General features: G+C 41.9%; 2 protein-coding genes and 1 non-coding gene across 3 annotated transcripts; all 3 read right to left on the reverse strand.

Annotated features, from left to right (window-relative positions):
• Positions 1–685: 685 nt before the first annotated feature.
• LOC124995606 (glycine--tRNA ligase) lies at positions 686–7949 on the reverse strand. Its single transcript, XM_047568110.1, has 17 exons — positions 7794–7949; positions 7278–7379; positions 7054–7156; positions 6620–6761; positions 6459–6547; positions 5336–5412; positions 5099–5244; positions 4867–5016; positions 4635–4797; positions 4185–4349; positions 3970–4077; positions 2878–3023; positions 2715–2800; positions 2502–2611; positions 2320–2413; positions 1715–1905; positions 686–1631 (listed from the first exon to the last, which is right to left on the reverse strand). The coding sequence occupies exons 1-17, from the start codon at positions 7836–7838 to the stop codon at positions 1518–1520; spliced, it is 2031 nt and encodes a 676-aa protein (XP_047424066.1). The 5' UTR covers positions 7839–7949; the 3' UTR covers positions 686–1517.
• Positions 7950–8936: 987 nt separating this feature from the next.
• On the reverse strand, positions 8937–17670 carry LOC124995605 (glycine--tRNA ligase-like). Its single transcript, XM_047568109.1, has 17 exons — positions 17375–17670; positions 16915–17016; positions 16113–16215; positions 15675–15816; positions 15247–15335; positions 14673–14749; positions 14423–14568; positions 14190–14339; positions 13944–14106; positions 13693–13857; positions 13505–13612; positions 13257–13402; positions 12008–12093; positions 11411–11520; positions 10977–11070; positions 10698–10888; positions 8937–9451 (listed from the first exon to the last, which is right to left on the reverse strand). The coding sequence occupies exons 1-17, from the start codon at positions 17627–17629 to the stop codon at positions 9326–9328; spliced, it is 2253 nt and encodes a 750-aa protein (XP_047424065.1). The 5' UTR covers positions 17630–17670; the 3' UTR covers positions 8937–9325.
• LOC124996103 lies at positions 15438–15573 on the reverse strand. Its single transcript, XR_007110815.1, has one exon. It is a non-coding gene; the product is annotated as a small nucleolar RNA SNORA84 (small nucleolar RNA).
• Positions 17671–19573: the final 1903 nt, after the last annotated feature.

Below are 19573 nucleotides of genomic sequence, written 5' to 3' on the forward strand. Positions count from 1 at the left end.
ATCTGACACATAATGGGAACACAACTCAAAAAACAGGAAGAACAGCAAAAGATGTTGATCTGGCCTCCAAATTTACTGGATCCCAAACTGATCAAGTATCTGTGAGATGATCCACAGAGGCCCCTCCCCTCAACCCACAGGACCCAAAGACCCCCCACTAACAACCTCAGAGGGCCCATGTCCATTCTCTGATGAAACTGTTTTGGAAGCACAAGGGAGACTTAGAAAGGTAGTCATAATGTTATGCCTGATCAGTGTATAATTAAGTAAATCATATGTGTGAAGGAAAAGTTCCTGTAAAACATGAATGAGTCAAATGCAAACATTTGACTTACTGTACCTTCAGTACACAGAAGTTCTCATCATAAGTTAAATCATTTTTAACTGCATGAAACTGTAACTGAGGTCACTTTTTACTGACAGTGTGTGGTGATTATTACACTGGTTTATTCTGGATTGAGCCACTCAACAACAAGTTTTTTTTTTTTTTCCAAGTTTTATAATTAAAAGGCCTTGTATTTGTTTCCTCCACTGCTATTTTCCATATTCCTGGTTGCCAGATCTGTTTTGGGAAGGTCTAATCCCGTTGCCATTTTGAGCCGCAGCCAAACGTTCATGTCTCAAATTCTACAACACTCACACTGCCGACTACAGTAACAGTAACACAAAGTGCAATACAATGGAATATAGTGGTGTCAGTACAGCTATAAAAGCAAAGCAACCTTCTCCCACACTAGGAGACAAAGAAAAGAGCTGCACAGTCAAGCGGTTTATTTGACAGGTTTAACCGAATTACAGTATAAAAAAATATATAAAAAAAAAACTGTCGGTAAAGGCATGTGGGGACTTTAATAACCCTACAACTCGCATTTCTTCAGTCTGTTATAAGATAATAAGTTCAGCAAACCTGGAAATTAAAATACAATTACAGTCATTCATTTCTAAAACCATAAATTTAATAATTTGTGAATATTTTAAGATTTGACCACTGTTAAAGGACCAGTGTGTCGGCTTTAGTGCCATCTAGTGGTGAAGTGTAACTTTGCAACTAACACCTTTATCAAGCGTGCAGGAGAAGCTACAGTTGCCGAAAAGGTGCCAAAATTAAGTTTATAATGCATCAAGAGATTAGGTTCATTTAGAAATTGTATTACGTTGTCTAGGATATAAACTGTAACCCATATATATATATATATGTTTTATATATATATATAAAATATAGACTTTCACATTGGTGACTCTGAAGCTAGACAAACTTAAACAACCAATAATCTTTTGTAGCTTTTCAAAATGTCTCAGACTGGTTCTAGTTGCATTCAGACTTTTTTTTTGTCAGTATTGGTTGAAACAGTTTATGTTTCCTTGTAAATTACCATGACCTGGAGGACTGAGAACCTTCACAGACATAATAACATGATATATAATAACATAATAATGCTAGGCTAACACATTGGTCCTATAAATGTAAAATCTCTCTTGAAAATTTGGTCCACGTCTGCAGGGAAATCCCCGTCTGGCTACTCCTTCTTGCTGCTCTCCTGTCCTTCAAAGATCGGGTACTTGCTCTCCACATCAGCCCACACCAAGACGCCATTCGCCAGATCTCGAACAATATCAGGCAACTCTGCGACCTGTGATAGATTTTTAAAAACATTAGCACAAAAACTAGCACACATTTTGATAATTAACGAAAAGAGCAAGTAACAAGTTCTACCTCTGCTCTGATCTGCCTCATCGAGTCTCGGTCCCTCAGAGTGGCCGTGTGAGGCGTCTTCTTGGCCGTGTCAAAGTCGACGGTGATGCCGAACGCCACTCCGATCTCGTCCGACCTCGCGTAGCGCCTCCCGATGGACCCGGATGAGTCGTCCACCTTGTGGGACACGCCATTTCTGGTCATAGCCTCGGCTGAGGAAAAAAAAAAGATGATGACCAAGTACACAGATTTAGAAGGAATGAAATCTTTTATTAATACAGAAAATGTAGTTTAGGTCAACAGGGAGACTGAAGATAGGGAGACATTTTGCTAAATATTCCTACAAGCACTCTCAACGCTTGCTAGTCAGCTCAGTATATAGTTTAGCTAATCAGCAGAATAAGTGTGATAAATAACAGAAACTTGACCACAAAGTGACAAACTGTTGCCACTTTCAAGTTCTGCTTTCAGGTTTCTAGTGTGGTTTGTTTTCCACGCTACCTACTTCATGCTACCCTAAGCTAAACTAAGTAAAGTGTTACCTATTTGCACTGAATTCAATCTAGTCAATGAATAAAACCCAAAACTTACTCCTAAAAAACAAATAATATTTTAGTGATACTCACATAACTGCTGAACAAACGGCACAAACTCCTGGTTGTGACTCAAAGGCAGGATGGAGCATTTATACGGAGCCACAGTGGCAGGGAAGCTGAAATACTGAACAAGAAATAAATACCCGTCAATTTAAGCAAACACCCGATCCCCACTCACAGATCCGATTCCTCCTACTCTGAGGCATTCTCACCGTCCTCTGTTCGTCCCCCTGCCGGATGCAGAATGAGTGCTCGAAGATAGAGTACATGATTCGACCGATGCCGAAGGAGGGCTCGATTACGTTGGGAACAATCTCCTCCACTGTGGTGGGAGAAAACAGAGACGGTTGTTTTCCCACAAGAACAACACACACCGTTCAGCTAAAAAAACGAAGCCGCGAAGCAGCCTGGATGTCACGTCTCACCGTGCAGGGTTTTCTGGAACCTCTTGACACTGACCATGTCTTTGGTCAGCGTGAAGGTTTTGCCTTCGGTCTCAAAGCTGAACTCCCTGCACACACACACAAAAAAACATCATAAATAATATATAAATATATTTACCTTTGTAAAAGATGCTGTGTTAATTACCCTTTTTCTGAAAGAAGCTTCTCCTGATCGCTGATGTAGCATTCATCACACACAGCCAGGTACTCCAGGACCAGCTTGGCATCTTTCTTGAAGGCCACACCAAGGGCTCCTTTGTTGGGCTCAAACTGGACAACATTCACTGTTTTGTGCTCAGAAGTTAAGGAGTAAAACTTAAGCCATTAAAACAGAATATACTGTGTATGCTAATATTGCAATATTGGAACTTGATATTTTGCACTTTGAGGATCTGGAATTATTACTTAGCCAATTCATCAAGTTACACTTTATATGTTTATCTGTTGTCTTATATTATATTTAGATTTTATTTATTCATTTATTTTAACATGTGATGTTACATTGAAGCTGACTTTTGACTATATTGGATTTAAAATGCCATTACACTGATCTAATATGATGAGTTATAGCCAAAATAAGTGTTTTATAAGGTCATGATCACTTCTTCCTTCAGTTCCCGTGGATGTTGGTGTCTGGATGTTCCTGAGACATTGTGTACATGTAATTGAGATTTGGCCTCTGACCCATTATTTCACCCTTTAATCCGGAGTGAATTTTTGAGTCCACAAGGTATTACATTACAAGGCATTATATATTGAAATATTGTGTTCACAAGAATGGAACAGATGGACGTGATGCCTAATACATATAAATGTATAAATGTACTCGTTGTGGCTGCCACTGATAAAGAGGTTTAAAAGTTCATTCAAATTGTCCTATCTGGATTTATTGTTACTTATTTTATCTTCCTGCAGCTGCATTGATCATATCAAGACTACTTCATTAATTGTTATTTAAAACATTTGAGTGCCAGAAAGGTGCCTAAAATAAAACATGTTTATTTATTTTAATTGGACATTTATGTGTAAAACTTGGATTTGGCGCCTCCTGGTGTTCCCAGAGTGCACTGCTGGTGCCATTCAACACCATAAACTCAATGATTTCTTACATGAATACCAACATTTAAGCAATTCAAGCAATTTAGATACTTAAAAATATGTTAAAACCTGCCTCTGTTTTGCATAATGATCAAAATGTTAATACATTCGCTGTGGGATCAGGCCAATAGAAGGATATGGGTTCTTTCAGGGGCTTTTCCGCCACTAAAGGCACTTTGGTGGCTCTGGAGTGGCATGACAGGTCGTAACAGGAGCGGTCAGCACAGCCCACGATCTCAATCCATCCCTGACGCACAAAAACAATAACAAGTGTCAAGAGGAGAAGCTGCAGATGTGGTTCCACTGTTTCTGAACTGTTGTTTAAGCTTGTAAGAAAAGAGAGAAAAGACGTACGTAGGAGGTTTTGGACTCGGCGTCCCAGCAGTCGCACGCGTAATGAGCCATCTCGTTGTCCATGTGCTGACGGAAGCGCACTTTATCTTTGGACAGTCCCACTTTAACCAGATACAGGTAGATTCTTCCAATGAAGTAGCCCAGCACAGAGTTGTTGATCACTCCCTGCAGAGAACACACACAAGAATTAAAGAGGAGGAAGGTCCACTAAATACTGAATAAATAAACTACAGAGACAAATATAACTGGTCGTTTAATTTAATAGTACTATAAGTGATGCTTTATTGAGCTTCTAGAGAGATTGGGCTTGTTTTATACCTAATTTGCTACACGGCATTTTAATTCTTCGTCACTGACAATAAAAATCTTTGAACATATTGCCAGATGCACAAAGGGAAATTGAAAAGAAATTTACCAGGCAACATTTTCAGCTAATTAAATTGTGCTTACCTGCTCCACAGCGTCCCCCAGCCTCATGATCTGTGCCGACTGGCCGCTGGTCTGAGCCTTAGAGGAGAACAGCATGATCTCCAGGTCGGCCACGTTGGAGAATTTAGGGTGGACCTTGTCGCTTGGGTCCACGAAGTGCTCGATCTCAGCCATGGTGAACTCCCTGCAAGCAATCAGAAGTTAAACTCTGTGTTCTCTGCAAAGCAGGGGCGATTCATGTGTCTCTGAATACCTAACGCGAATGAGCCCAGATCGTGGGGAGATTTCATTCCTGAAGGAGTTTCCGATCTGAGCGGCACCGAAGGGAAGTTTGCCCTGGTTGAACTCCAGCAGGCGTTTGAAGTTGAGGAACATCCCCTGAGCTGTTTCAGGCCTCAGGTAGCTGCAAATGAAGAGAAAATGCAGTTTCAGTGTCGTCATATAAGGCACTTAACATAGGTTTTTAGTGTGGTGGGGATGAGTACCCGGGCATGTTCCCTCCTGGCCCAATAGATGTTTGGAACATCAGGTTGAAGGAGGTGGGAGGTGTGAGGTCGTTTCCTGTGGAGGGAGACTTGACGTTGTATTTCACAAACAGACCAGCCAGCTCCTGCTGAGTGTAGTTGTCCATCTGATAGGGAGGGAACGCAAACATTATGATCCTTTGACCAGCAGGGGTCACTGTTCTGCGTTTATGAGGTCTCAATTTTAGAAGCACAAACCTGGGTGATTACGTCCTCCATTTCAGTCACGTTTTCGGCTGAGCATTTCTCATCAGACATGAGCTTTTTTAAGTGAGCTGTGAGGAAAAAAAAAACCTTCGATTAGCAGCGCTCACAGAGATCGAAAATATCATGTGTCGGTTGTGATTTACAGAATTCACTGGTTCCCTGCTTGAAAAAAGCAGGGAACAAAAAAAAGCTTTTGTCTTAAGATGCAACAAGTTTCCTTCATTTTGCAGATTTTCTTCCATTACATCCATTTAATAAAAATGTAAATGTTATGTACGACGCACAAAAAGACATCCTGAAATCTGTATGAGACTGCTGGGACTTCAGGAAGCTCCTTCATCCAGAGACCGTTGCACCCACCATGCAACAAGGAGCATTTCCTTTGACTCCAAAGGACACCTATTTCTGTTTATCACTATTTATCACTGTAGTACCAGGGTTTTTTTTGTTTGTTTGTTTTTGTTTCTGAAGTGTAATACCTATATTTACGTCAGTTCTGGTGCAATCCTTGTTTCTCAAGAGCAAAACTCCTAGTGGAGTTTGTCATTGGTCCGATTCGTGTGTGTTTTGGTCATTGGATTTTCATTTTAAAATTCAAAAATTAGAATTTAAATTGAAGGAATTTTCATTCATATGAGATTTTTATATATCAAGTCCCATAATTTGCTTTTAGTCAAAAAAATAATGTGCACAGACATAAATATTTTCAGTCTAAAGCATGATCAGTTCATTCACTGATGAAGTGACAGATTCCACTTTGAGATGTGTTTGAAAACCAGTCACCTATAACACGTGAACTCCTGCCGCACCCGTCCCCTTAGGACATGTGATCCAGCACGGCAGGTACAGACCTGTTTGGGTAGGTGGTCTGTTAAAGCCTACTCTGCAGAAAAACCATCCAGAAAATTGTCAACAAGACACAGCCCTGGAAACCTAGCAGCAGGTTGATCATGAGGTTGTTATGATCTACTTCTTCTATGTTCACCGTGCTCATCCATCTGTCAGCGGTGAAATCTGACACCTTGTCAGAATAGTCAGAGCGTTATGGAAGCTCGGGGGGAGGAAGTGGGGCTCATTCTCATCCTCTAACTGACATAACGTGGGTAAACGTCACCTTTGAGAAGATGATCTGCTCTGTAGCATTCTCCAGTCTTGGCATCTTTCACCATGTAGTCGGCGAATTTATCCACGTGTCCAGACGTCCTGGAAGGAGGAAATGGGTTTCAGGACGTTTGCTTTAAAACGTTGTCATTCTACAGAGAAGCTGATGCCTACTTGAGGACGGGCTCGGGGGTCAGCATGGTGCAGTCGATCTCCAGGATCTGCTCCTCCTGGATGAAGTGCTGCCTCCACACCTGCAGGATGTTGTTCTTCAGGGCGCAGCCGACTGGGCCGAAGTCATAGAGACCGCTCACACCTGAGGAAACAGTCAGTTTTCCAAGAAAGCATCAGGGTAATATTCGTATCACATTGCATAACGTCCCTCTTGGGCATCAAAGTGAAAGTTACACATAGTGAAACCACATGCCACATGCCACATGTCTAGTTTAGTTATTTATTGAATATTTATCTTTTGCACTGACGGGAGAGCTGTACCTCAATTTCGTTGTGCAATGTATATTGTTATATGCTACCGTGCAATGACAATAAAGACTCTAATCTAATCTAATCTAATTTTGGTTTTGCTTTTCCTTTACGTATGCGTTTACCTCCATATATGGCGAAAGCCTGATCGTAGAAGAACCTCCTCTTTAACGTGTCCTCCATCTTCGCTCTGTCCACTGTCTCATCTTTAGGCTGCAAAGCCAGCTCCTAGTGTGACGGAGTATAACGTTAAATACATTCAACAGAACACGGCTGCATGCCAAGCAAATCATTAAAATATATATAAATGAAATAAAAACAAATCAGTGAGCAGTGGTGAGAATCTGACCTTTGCTTCGAGGGTCTTCTTCCGGGCCTTCAGTTCTGCGACCGCTCTGTTCACCTCCTGCTCTGAGGTGCCTTTCTCCTTCAGCTGATGCACTAAGTCACCCTGCAGAACAGAAAACGCCAGAAACCCCTCCTTCACTCGACTTTTTCAATTTAATTATTCAAGCAAACTTTGTAATAATTAGGGCAACAAGTTGGAATGACCTAACCTGGAGTTAAAATTCGAGCTTCTTAACTTTTAAAGGTTTCTGCTTTGTGCAGGTTAATAATGTGATCATGTCTGAATAGCTTCCTTTTCTAAAATTTACTGCAACCGTGTTTCCAAAGAGCTGCTACTACCACTATACATCTATACATGATACACATGAAATGAAAAACATTTTTCTTTTTTAGTTTAATGCTGCTTACAGTCTTTTTAAACATTTCTCGAGCCGTCAGCCCTGAAAGGCCCTTTAACCTGTGCAAAATTAACACAGTCTATCTAAGATAATAATCACAGCTGTGCAGAATATCTCACCTGTTCCTTCACGGCCTGCCTCAAAGGAGCGAGTACTTCTTCCATCTCAACACTCGGTGCGTTGCTCCTGCTGTGTGTTGCTCCTGTGCAGCCTCAAGATTCAAATGAAAGACAAGGAAGGGAGGCGCCTGCTTCTTATTACAGCCAGACACTCGCAAACACCAGCCTTCTGTCTGTAACCGGAGTTTTTTCTTGCATCATCCAGGAAGCTCAAGGGGAAAAAAAAAAAAAAATGCCCATACAAAAAACAAACGTGCACAAGTGGGACTTTAGTCTCCTGCCTTTGACAAAGAGTGAAACTTCTTCCCTGTCATTATAAGGATATGAGAATAAAGCCCTGAGTGTGGCCCCCCTGGGCAATGGTTGTGTTTGTGCACACAAAAGAACTGCTTCCATTTTTTTTATTTATTCGATTTAAGCAACTGAAAAACAACCTGTTAAACTGCATTTAACACCACATGAAATCTACGTTTGTATTTGGGCTTTGCTTTATTTTGATTCCATACAGAAAACACATGTTTTATACGGTATAATTGAGTCTTAAATTTAAAATAACCTTTAATGTTTTGATTCTTCTTCTTAAAGTGTGATCCATCCATAAAAAAAAATCTTAAACTGAAGCTACTACACCGATCAGCCATAACATTATGACCACCATCCTAATAGTGTGTAGGTCTTTCTTGTGGGGACTCATCAGAGAATGGACATGGGCTTTCTGAATGTTGTTAGTGGGGGCCTATGAGGGGAGGGGTCCACAGATCAGTTAATCAGTTTGGCATGTAGTGAATTAGGAGGCCAGGTCAACACCTTGTGCAGTTTTTCTTTTAATGTTTCATGTTTAATGTTTAATGTTTCCGTTTTTGTATGCGTCTGTGTCAAGCTGCATACTGCTGGGGGGTGGGGGGTGTAAGGTCCGGTCTTCTCTAGGTTATCTGAGGGCTACGTGTCTAAGGAGCATCCACATAAATATCAGGTCCAAAGGTTTCCTGTTACAAGATTGTAATAGTTATTTACTGCTCCTGTGAGTGGTTTTACTGTTGTGGCTGATCGGTATACGTTCATAAACTGATATTCTCATAATGATCAAAGACTGAAGAGCGGTGACTGTGAACATTCAAAGGCTTCAATGAAACGCTGCAGTGGTGCCTGTGTCCAGTAAGTGCTGGCTGTTTTTATTGAAACTGTTAACCGCCTCCATCCAATGTGCCTGAAAACTGGAATGGTGGACGCCTTCCTTCCACTGACAACAACGACAACCTGATTACATGTTCTCCCTTTTAAAAACACATGGTCGTACATGGATGAGATGTTGCTCGTCAAAGGAACAACAGTCCTGTGCAAGCTTTCCCACGACTGGTAAGATATGATAAATACATGACATTTTAGTGATAGCAGAGGTGTACAACGCAAGGAGGGCTCGGCGCACCGCTCTAGCTCATCACAATACAGCTGCGGCATTCTTCCTGGCGGCGCATACGCATCGAGTCTGTGGGGGGTTCTCATGGCGTGACGGGCAGCGGACGAGCGAGCGTCTACTCTTCCACCGTGTCCTTCTTGCTGGTCTCCTGTCCTTCAAAGATGGGGTACTTGCTCTCAACCTCCGCCCAGGTCAATGTGCCGTTGGACAGGTCCCGGACGATATCAGGCAGCTCGCTGACCTGGGGGGAGAGAAGAGAGGGTTTGTTGATGGCGTTAAATGGGGCTGTAAGTCTCAGCGTATGAGGAACCGTTGTCAAGCTCTTTTGTCGGCTCCAAATGTGGTCACATCCTTTGTATTGGCAACAAATAGTGAAAGTATAAAGGTTGATCTGAAGCGAAACTCGCACTTTCATTGGTTGGTGTCGATTTCTGACAATGTGATTCGTTGAAAAGTGTCACGTGACCAGAGGGAAATTTAAAAAAAGTCATGAAGTCTATTCCAAGAACAAAATGACGGCTTACGTGAAGGAGACGGGAAGTGAGACTCGTCTGAGTTCATCTGGCCGTAAATTGTCTTTTTGAAAATTTAATCTGATATTTTGATATTATATATGTTGATATGATTATATGATACGTTTTGAAGGATTTGAGTAAATTTCTTTGGGTACATATTGGTTTCCGGTAAAAAAATATACATGATTCTACAATGTGAAACTTGCACTCTTGAGCCAGAAGTCTCCACTGCAGTCGCACTAACACAAACCAAACTTTCCATTTATTCCTAACTACATTCTGCAGGTACTTACAGAGGGGATTTTTCATATATCGTTCAAAGTCTGATTTATATAACATGTTAATTCCCTCTGTAAATACCTGGAAAACTAAAACGTTAACAAAATGAAACAAGAATTTTGAACCTCACTTCAGCCATTATTCAGATTTCTGTTCTGGAAATGTATGTAAATTAGCACATATTCAAGTAGATAACTCCTCATTCGCACATTTAAATATAAATTCACAGAAAATATTGTATTTATGTCAAGTGGAGAAGCCTCGTGGTGATATCTATCAGTTAAACATTTTAACCTATTTACCTGTAGTGTCTCGCCTTATGAAGGTAAACTGGTAATTTGTAGAGTCAGAGCTTCAAATACAAGGACGTCATTGAATTTAACGTAATAACACAAAAATAATCATCTTCATTTGTTGCAGTGTATCAATCCTAAACACTACTTTTCTGGATTTGATGCTGGAAAATGGGAAAATGGTTTATCATGAGCTGTTGATGGATCATTTTTATGACTCACACTTTAGCATCATGTAGATATTAAACACACAATTGCTACACTTTCCACTTATTTCCACTATATATTATTTTAAATGGTCTAATGTAGATGAATATATGAATATATGCACTTGAGCAATTAATAATCAGCTGATCGTGAAGCAGAGACACAACAAACACCAAGAGGACAGGTGCTTTACCTCGGCCCTGATTTGCCTCATGGAGTCTCGGTCCCTCAGAGTGGCCGTGTGCGGGGTCTTGTTCACTGTGTCGAAGTCGATGGTGATGCCGAACGCCACTCCGATCTCATCCGTCCTGGCGTAGCGCCTCCCGATGGAGCCCGAAGAGTCGTCCACTTTGTGGGACACGCCGTTCCTGGTCATGGCCTCAGCTGAGGCGGAGGAAGAGGGAAATAATAAGCAACCGCGCCAGGAGTCCACGTCAGCTCAAAGATACGAAATCACTACGCGGACACTCACATAATTCCCTCACGAAGGGCACGAATTCTTGATTCTGGCTCAGGGGCAGGACGGAGCATTTGTATGGAGCAACGGTAGCAGGGAAGCTGAAGAACTGTAGCAAAAGAAAATAATTAATTACAAGGCCGCACATTTAAAAAACCTGCAGGAGGCCGACAATTTTAATTAGGCCACTGCTTCTCATCATTCCCACATTACCGACTTCTTTTCTTTGGCATTACTTCACTACTTCTACCAGTGCTCAAGCTTGTTGCTGCAAAGCTCAAGATGAGCAGGCGTTGCCATAGTAACGTCAGCAGCCTTCACCGACACGTTTGTCTCAAAAGCTTTAAATTCATTTGAAACACATCCATCCTATCAGGATCTAAGCCACAATCATTGCAACGTAGGAACAGACGTCAAATACAGCGCGACATTAAAGCACCGACGCTCACCGTTCTTTGTTCGTCACCTTCTCTGACTTGGAATGTGTGCTCAAAGATGGTGTACATGATCCTCCCGATGCCAAAGGAGGGCTCGATTACGTTGGGAACAACCTCCTCCACTGTGGACAGCACAGACAGACAAAAGTTAGTTAGTCTTTTTCTCCAAAACTGAGCATTGAGCCAGTCGGTTCTGGCAGGTCGTGTAGTCGAGCCTAAATTAATGATGAGTCAGCTGACCCTCCTCACAGCTTCCTGCTGGACAAATGCTTTCAGTGCGCCCTATTTAAACACTCTGCATGCACATTTGTTTTATGTATCTATGACAGATGCACGTTATCTAGTTTCACCGTCGCCTTCAGGTTTGCTCTGGAGGTTTCAGGCCAGGTTTTATTAAACATCTCCAAACAGCTCTAATGTTTATTGGAGCTACATAAATATAATTAAATTGAATCTCAATGTTTCTCTGGTTCTGTCAGGTTGTTCTTTGCTGTTGCAGAATCACAGAACCATACCAGCAAATAAATAACTTGTGCAAATAAATAACGTTTCATTTTGACAAAGTGATCCTGACTGAACACTATTGTGTCTCTCAGGAGTGAATCTCACCGTGCAGAGTCTTCTGGAATCTCTTCACACTGACCATGTCCTTTGTGAGTTTGAACGTCTTGCCTTCTGTCTCGATGGTGAACTCTCTGTAAAGATGAAAATAAAATATTTTTGAAATTTACATCTCAATATTGCACACACATACACTCACCAGCCACTTTATTAGGTACACCTGTACAATTGTTTGTTAACACAAACAGTTAATCAGCCAATCACATGGCTGTAATTCAGTGCATTTATCCATGTAGAGGTGATCAAGACGACTTTCTGAAGTTCAAACTGAGCATCAGAATGAGGGAGAAAGGGGATTTAAGTGACTTTGAACGTGATATGGCAACCGTCTCTAGGGTTTACAGAGAATGGTCTGAAAAAGAGAAAATATCCAGTGAGCAGCAGCAGTTGTTGATGATGTGAGAGGTCAGAGGAGAATGGGCAGACTGGTTGGAGATGATAAAAAGGCAACAGTAACTCAAATAACCACTGGTTACAACCAAGGAATGCAGAATACCATCTCTGAACGCACAACACGTCCAACCTTGAAGAAGATGGGCTACAGCAGCAGAAGACCACACCGGGGGCCACTCCTGTCAGCTAAGAACAGGAAACTGAGACTACAGTTCACACAGGCTCAACAACACTGGACAATAGAAGATTGGTCTGACGAGGCTCAATTTCAGCTGCCGCATTCGGATGTCAGTAAACAACATAAGAGCATGGATCTATCCTGTCTTTTATCAACGGTTCAGGCTGGTGGTGGTGGTGTAATAGTGTGGGGGATATTTTCTTGGCACACTTTGGGCATCATTGAAATGCCACAGCCTCCCTGAGTATTGTTGCTGACCATGTCCATCCCTTTATGACCACAGTGGACCATCTTCTGACGGCTACTTCCAGCAGGATAATGCACCATGTCACAAAGCTCATATCATCTCAAACTGGTTTCTGGAACATTATGATGATAAGTTCACTGTACTCCAATGGCCTCCACAGTCACCACATCTCAATCCAATAGAGGAACCTTTGAGATGTGGTGGAATGGACGATTGGCATCACAGACGCGCAGCTGACAAATCTGCAGCAACTGCGTGATGCTATCATGTCAATATGGACTAAAACCTCTGAGGAATGTTTCCAACACCTTGTTGAAAGTACGACACGAAGAATTAAGGCAGTTCTGAAGGTAGTAGGATGGTGTCCCTAATAAAGTGGCCGGTGAGTGTACATGACTCCCATTAACAACATCACTCACCCGGTCTCATTAAGCAGCTTCTCCTGCTCTGTGATGAAGCATTCGTCACACACGGAAAGATACTCCATGGCTATCTTAGCATCCTTCTTATACGCCTTCCCGATGGCTCCTTTGTTCGGCTCAAACTGGACGACGCTTACAGTTTTGTGTGGAGAAGTTAAGGAGGAAACACTGATGGCTAACAACAAAAACATTTTTTTTTAGGTGTTTTCTTTACAGTGTCAAGCTCTGCTGCAGTTTAAGGATATGGGTTCTTTTAGAGGCTTCTCAGCAACCAGAGGGACCTTGGTGGCTCGCGCGTGGCATTTCAAATCATAACAAGACCGGTCGGCGCAGCCCACTATCTCGATCCAGCCCTGCAGAGAGGAAACAATGAGCAACGCTAAGAGAACGAAGCCTGAAGAATGTGTGAGGGCAGCGGTGTGGTTTAACATACGTAGGAGGTTTTGGTTTCAGCGTCCCAGCAGTCACAGGCGTAGTGAGCCATCTCGTTGTCCATGTGCTGACGGAAACGCAGCTTGTCTTTGGCAATTCCAACTTTAGTAAGATAGAGGTAGATCCTCCCGATGAAATATCCCAGGACAGAGTTATTGATCACTCCCTAAATGAGAAAGGATACATGTCAGACACGTTCTGGCTGATTTTAACTTCATTCATCAAGTCTTGTGTCAGTGCACTGATGCTTACCTGCTCCACGGCGTCTCCTAGACGCATGATCTGTGCAGACTGGCCACTAGTCTGGGCCTTAGAGGAGTATAATGTGATGGCAAGGTCAGCTACATTGGGGAATTTAGGGTGGACCTTTTCCTGAGGGTCCACAAAGTGCTCAATCTCAGCCATGGTGAACTCTCTGTAGGGAAATGATAAGGAGTTATATCCCTGTTCTCAGATTAGACACAGACACAGAAAAGTCGGGTGAAGAGGATCCCTCACCGAACACGAATGAGTCCAGAGCGAGGAGAGATTTCATTCCTGAAGGAGTTTCCTATCTGAGCAGCAGCAAAGGGCAGTTTACCCTGGTTGAACTCCAGAAGACGCTTGAAGTTGAGAAAGATTCCCTGAGCAGTTTCAGGCCTCAGGTAGCTGCAGATTTAAAAGTATTAAATCAATGCGTGATGTAAACACGCCGACGTAATCGAGAATTCCTCCGCAGAGTTTCATTTTACCCTGGCATGTTGCCCCCGGGGCCAATGGACGTCTGGAACATCAGGTTGAAGGACATGGGAGGTGAGAGATCATTTCCTGTAGTGGGTGACTTGACGCTGTATTTCACAAAGAAGTCGGTCAGTTCCTGCTGGGTGTAGTTGTCCATCTGAAAAGAGAAAAACAAATGCAATGATTTAGAGTCTGGTCAGAAAACAGCCCCCCCCCGCTCCCCCTCCCCATGAAAGATATTTTGTTTCAGTGAACACTGACCTGAGTGATGACCTCCTCCATCTCAGCCTTCTTCTCTGCTGTGCACTTCTTATCCGACATCAGCTTCTGGAGATGAGCTGCAGGACACAAACATGAAAATGATGCTTTCACAAAAAAAAAACAAAAAGAAACATTAGCTCAAAACTAATCAGCTAAGATGGAAGTTTGCTGTCAAAATGTCCGTTGACATGTTTCAGCTGCTACGTAACACGACTTGACATATTTTAGGTATTGCGTAACATTTTTCAAGTTTCGTTATATCACTTTTTGGCATCTGGGCAAATCCGTCTCCTGGGCCTCTCAAAGACTGACACGCTTATCGTCCTTTATCGCCATAGGCTTTTGGCGGAGCTCCAGCTGATGTGAAACTAGCAGCTGGTTCACTATAAATCCCCTGTGTGATTTCTGCCGGTCCAGCTACTTCCATTCACCCTCCGGCCAAAACAGCGATACTCAGACAGCAACTAACCAGCAGACGGCCTGTCACCGACAGCTCCTGTTTGGACTGCGTTCATCTCGCCTCTCTGCTGCAGCAGGTTTTAGGATGACTAATCTTTAAATCACACAGACTCACCCTTAAGGAGGTGGTCAGCCCTGAAGCATTCACCGTTCTTGACATCTTTCACCATGTAGTCAGCAAATTTATCCACATGCCCCGAGGTCCTGGAGAAATAATAATAATAATAATAATAATAATAATAATAATAATGCAACAAATAAACAACCACATTAATAACAACAAGTTTTCATTTCAGGTCGGTTTAAAAGTGTATCTGCAACCGGGCTATGGAAGGCTGCTATAGTGGCAGCTTCCATGCATAAAATTGCAGAAATTAATATGCGCCTGTTTAAATAAACCCACAGTTCAGCACGTTGCAGCCGACTCCAGGAACCACCAGGCACCTTTTCAACATTACACACCAACAATCATGATATGATAATGTTGCTTCATTTTCTTATGTTTTACGGCGACAAACACGGCGTGCAATGCAGTGCACCTACTTGAGGACGGGCTCGGGGGTCAGCATGGTGCAGTCGATCTCCAGGATCTGCTCCTCCTGGATGAAGTGCTGCCTCCAGGCCTGCAGGATGTTGTTCTTCAAGGCGCAGCCCACAGGGCCGAAGTCATAGAGACCGCTCACACCTGAGGAAACAGTCAGTTTTCCAAGAAAGCATCAGGGTCATATTCGTATCACATTGCATAACGTCCCTCTTGGGCATCAAAGTGAAAGTTACACATAGTGAAACCACATGCCACATGTCTAGTTTAGTTATTTATTGAATATTTATCTTTTGCACTGACGGGAGAGCTGTACCTAAATTTCGTTGTGCAATGTATATTGTTATATGCTACCGTGCAATGACAATAAAGACTCTAATCTAATTTTGGTTTTGCCCCCCCCCCCCCCCCCCCCCCCGCTGTCAGGAATCCAATCTTACCTCCGTAGATGGCGAAAGCCTGGTCGTAGAAGAACCGCCTCTTGAGAGTATCCTCCATCTTGGTTCTGTCAACGATGTCATCTTTGGGTTGTAGTGACAGTTCCTGCAATTTTACGAAAAGAAATGACAAAGATTACAATGCTGGCATAAGTAATAAGGTTAAAAACAAAAAGTTGGATTCTATAATCCAGATCAGTTCTTCTCGACGTTTGGAGAGATTCAAAATAATTCTGCTTCAAAGGGTCCACGTACTAGCTTTCACTGTATCGTACACTTTTCATCCAGCAACCAGAGCGAGCTCAGATGTCATTATGTGGTCTATGTTTGGAAGTTCTGGGACACGAGCTGACGCAGTCTTATACAAGGGAGGAACTACAGTCTGGCTACAGCCTGTGCAATGTGGCTGAAGAGGCTTTTAGCGAGACTGTCGTGTTATGGTGTGTTATGTTGATGTCTGTGTATGTTTGTGTACAAGCTACTGGACATTTGAATTTCCCCCACGGGGATGAATAAAGTATTTTTCTATTCTATAACACCAGACACCTTTAAATGTTTGAAAAGAAGTAATGTCGGAGGTGAGCAATTGATTTTGATATGGTGCAAAACGCCTGCATCGTAACCTGTCTCCACTTCACAGCACGGAGACTTCAAGACACACACAATTTAAAGAAGAGTACACACATATCTGCAGCCTGGTTATAATTGAGGTGATGTGACTATATGTGCTGAGGAAATTGCAAAAAATAAGATGCACGCATGTTGATTTACTATGCAGCCACTTTTGCAAGAGGACCCGGCTCACCTTGGCCTCCAGAGCTCTCTTCCTTGCTTTCAGTTCGGCCACAGCTTTAGTCACATCCACATCTGGGGCTCCGTCTTGTTTCATCTGTCGCACCAGATCCCCCTAAAACAAAGAGGCGGTTTCAGACACAGAAAAGCACAGAGCCAGCTACAAATACGGTTTGAATTCAAGCCTGGACATGTTTTATTTTTTTTTCATTATTTATTTATTTTTTTTGGCCTGCTTTCTTAACCCCACCCTGCACCCTAACATCTGCAACAGCAGCAGTAGCTCAATGAAACGTGGCAACGGGCGCAGACATTACAGTTAATGGCCGTCGTCATTCATCGGCAACCTGAGCAGCCGGCTAGCTTAGCATGTTAGCCCGGCGAGCTACGGTACAGCCTGAGTCATTAGGAGGATACCAAATGATAAAGCTGACCCCTCGATGTTTGACAACAAAGCGACGAGTCGGTGTTACCTGTTCTTTGACAGCAAGCCTCAGAGGGGCGAGAATCTCTTCAATGTTTCCGTCCATAGTTTGTCCTTCCGCAAACTGCAGCCACAGGCTCTTCTTCTTCTGGTTCTTATTCCTACACAAACGGAGCGACGTCGAAAACGACCTCTTCTGGAGCGACTTCCGAACAACTCGGACCGTGGACACCGGACAGAGGGTGGAAATCTCAGTGCTGGTCCTCAGCAGTACTGATGCTGCGCTGCGGAGAAGAAGAAGCATGGGCTTGAAGCGAGGAGGAGGAGAAGAGCCGAGAGAGGTGGATGATGAAATCTCTGGAAATGAGTAAACGCCGCCTCCGCTCCGGAGAAGCACTTTCGTTGCGCCAGTTACCCGTCGCGGCAGATTCGTCACACACTGATAAAATAAAATAAAATAAAATAAAATAAAATAAAATAAAATAAAATAAAATAAAATAAAATAAAATAAAATCCGTAAAAATAAAAACAATGATGATAATACTAATAATGATAATAAATTGATCTAATAAGTTTAAAATTGATTTAGTATATTATATATTATTATTATTTACAGTCAATGTGCCTAACATGTATTACATTTATTTTCCGTAAATAATTCAAAAATAAATAAAGTATCTATCAATCTATCTTTGTCATTATTATGTTTACATTTATTAAAAGTTCCCAACATTATTCTCAGTACCTACAACAAATTTATGACCTCAATAAAACCCAGAAAAAGGGTTCTAAAACGAAATTGCCTATAAATGGATTTTTGACTCTTAAAACAGTTTTTCCTTCCCCTTCTAAACTGAGGATGTTGTACAAAAACCTCTCCCTTCATTCACCCTCTTCCAAAAACTGGAGTAACTTGAAAAATATTCAGAATAAGAATGTGGGTTAGAGCAATCGCCACCGAAGAGAATAAATAGCGATTAAATAAATACCTACAGTCTATATCCTTTAATATCTTCTTTGTCAGATTCCTTTAGCCGAATTCGCTTCTTATAAAGATAAGAACTCTATCATGAACCGATAATAAGATGAATCTCAGACATTTCCTGTGTCCCCAGGCCTCAAATCTCATCATCTCGGCCTGATTAAAAAAACTGCATGTGCCAATTCTGCACAGGAAATACAAGGTGTGACATTTTCAATCAGTTAAATGCCCGTCATTGACAGAAAATGACATTTGATTGATAACATCTGCTTTGTCAAAAAAAAAGTTCACCCCCTGATCTGTTGATGTCTGCATGCAAGAGTCCGTTTGAAACAGCACAGGTTTTCATGTTGGACTATCAGTCTAATACTCACAGTCCACATCACAATGATAAGTCAGTGGAAAAAGTGCAAATATGACTCAGTTCCAGTTAAATGTCCCATTAAGCCACAAGAGTGTGACACCAAACGTCATCTAATGTTATTATTTTCGCCCTCATTTTAAAATCCCGCCTACGTGTGAATGTTTCATGGCTTTTTATTGCAGAATCAATTATCTTATTTGGGAAATGCTGCATTATTCACAAGGTTTAACGACAGTATTGCACACTCATGCTTTGTGTCTTCCATTAAAAAACTAAATATAGCAATGAAAGGAGAAAAAAACAGAATGCAAAAGTAAGGGTAAAGATCCCAGGAGGCTAAAGAATAAAATAAGCGTATTCTCCTCATTCTTTTTTTGATGGAAAATATAAAATATTAAAGTGTAAATTACAATATATTTTATGTGATTATTAGAAAAGCTTTTATTTTAGGGAATAACTATTGAATGATTCACACACCAAAGGGGTTTTTTACCTTACACGCAGTTTCGGTCTAGTCCACAAGGTGGCACCAGAGATAAACTAATGATTTGTTTTGTTTTCCTCATGGCAAATGTTCCACCAAGGACTGTATATTACTGATCATTTTGCACAAAGAGTGACTTGACTATATATTACTTTCAGTCCTGATTATGTAATAGCAGAATATAATGCTTAAACCCATATTTAGTGTATTTTTCTTTTATTTTCTGTCTTTAAAAACTGGATATAATACGCAAAGAGGATTTATTTTTCAGTTGAGTAGCACACAAAAAAACAACCTCTTAATACAAATTCAGACCGTCTTCTCTACCTTCTCTTTGAAGTCGTCACTTTGCCGTGGTTCATGTGCTGACGACCTTGAATGCTCGACAACGTGCAGAAACAGAAATGAAAGAGGCCCA

The sequence above is a fragment of the Mugil cephalus genome, chromosome 18 (genome assembly GCF_022458985.1).
Source record: "Mugil cephalus isolate CIBA_MC_2020 chromosome 18, CIBA_Mcephalus_1.1, whole genome shotgun sequence".
NCBI lineage: Eukaryota > Metazoa > Chordata > Actinopteri > Mugiliformes > Mugilidae > Mugil > Mugil cephalus.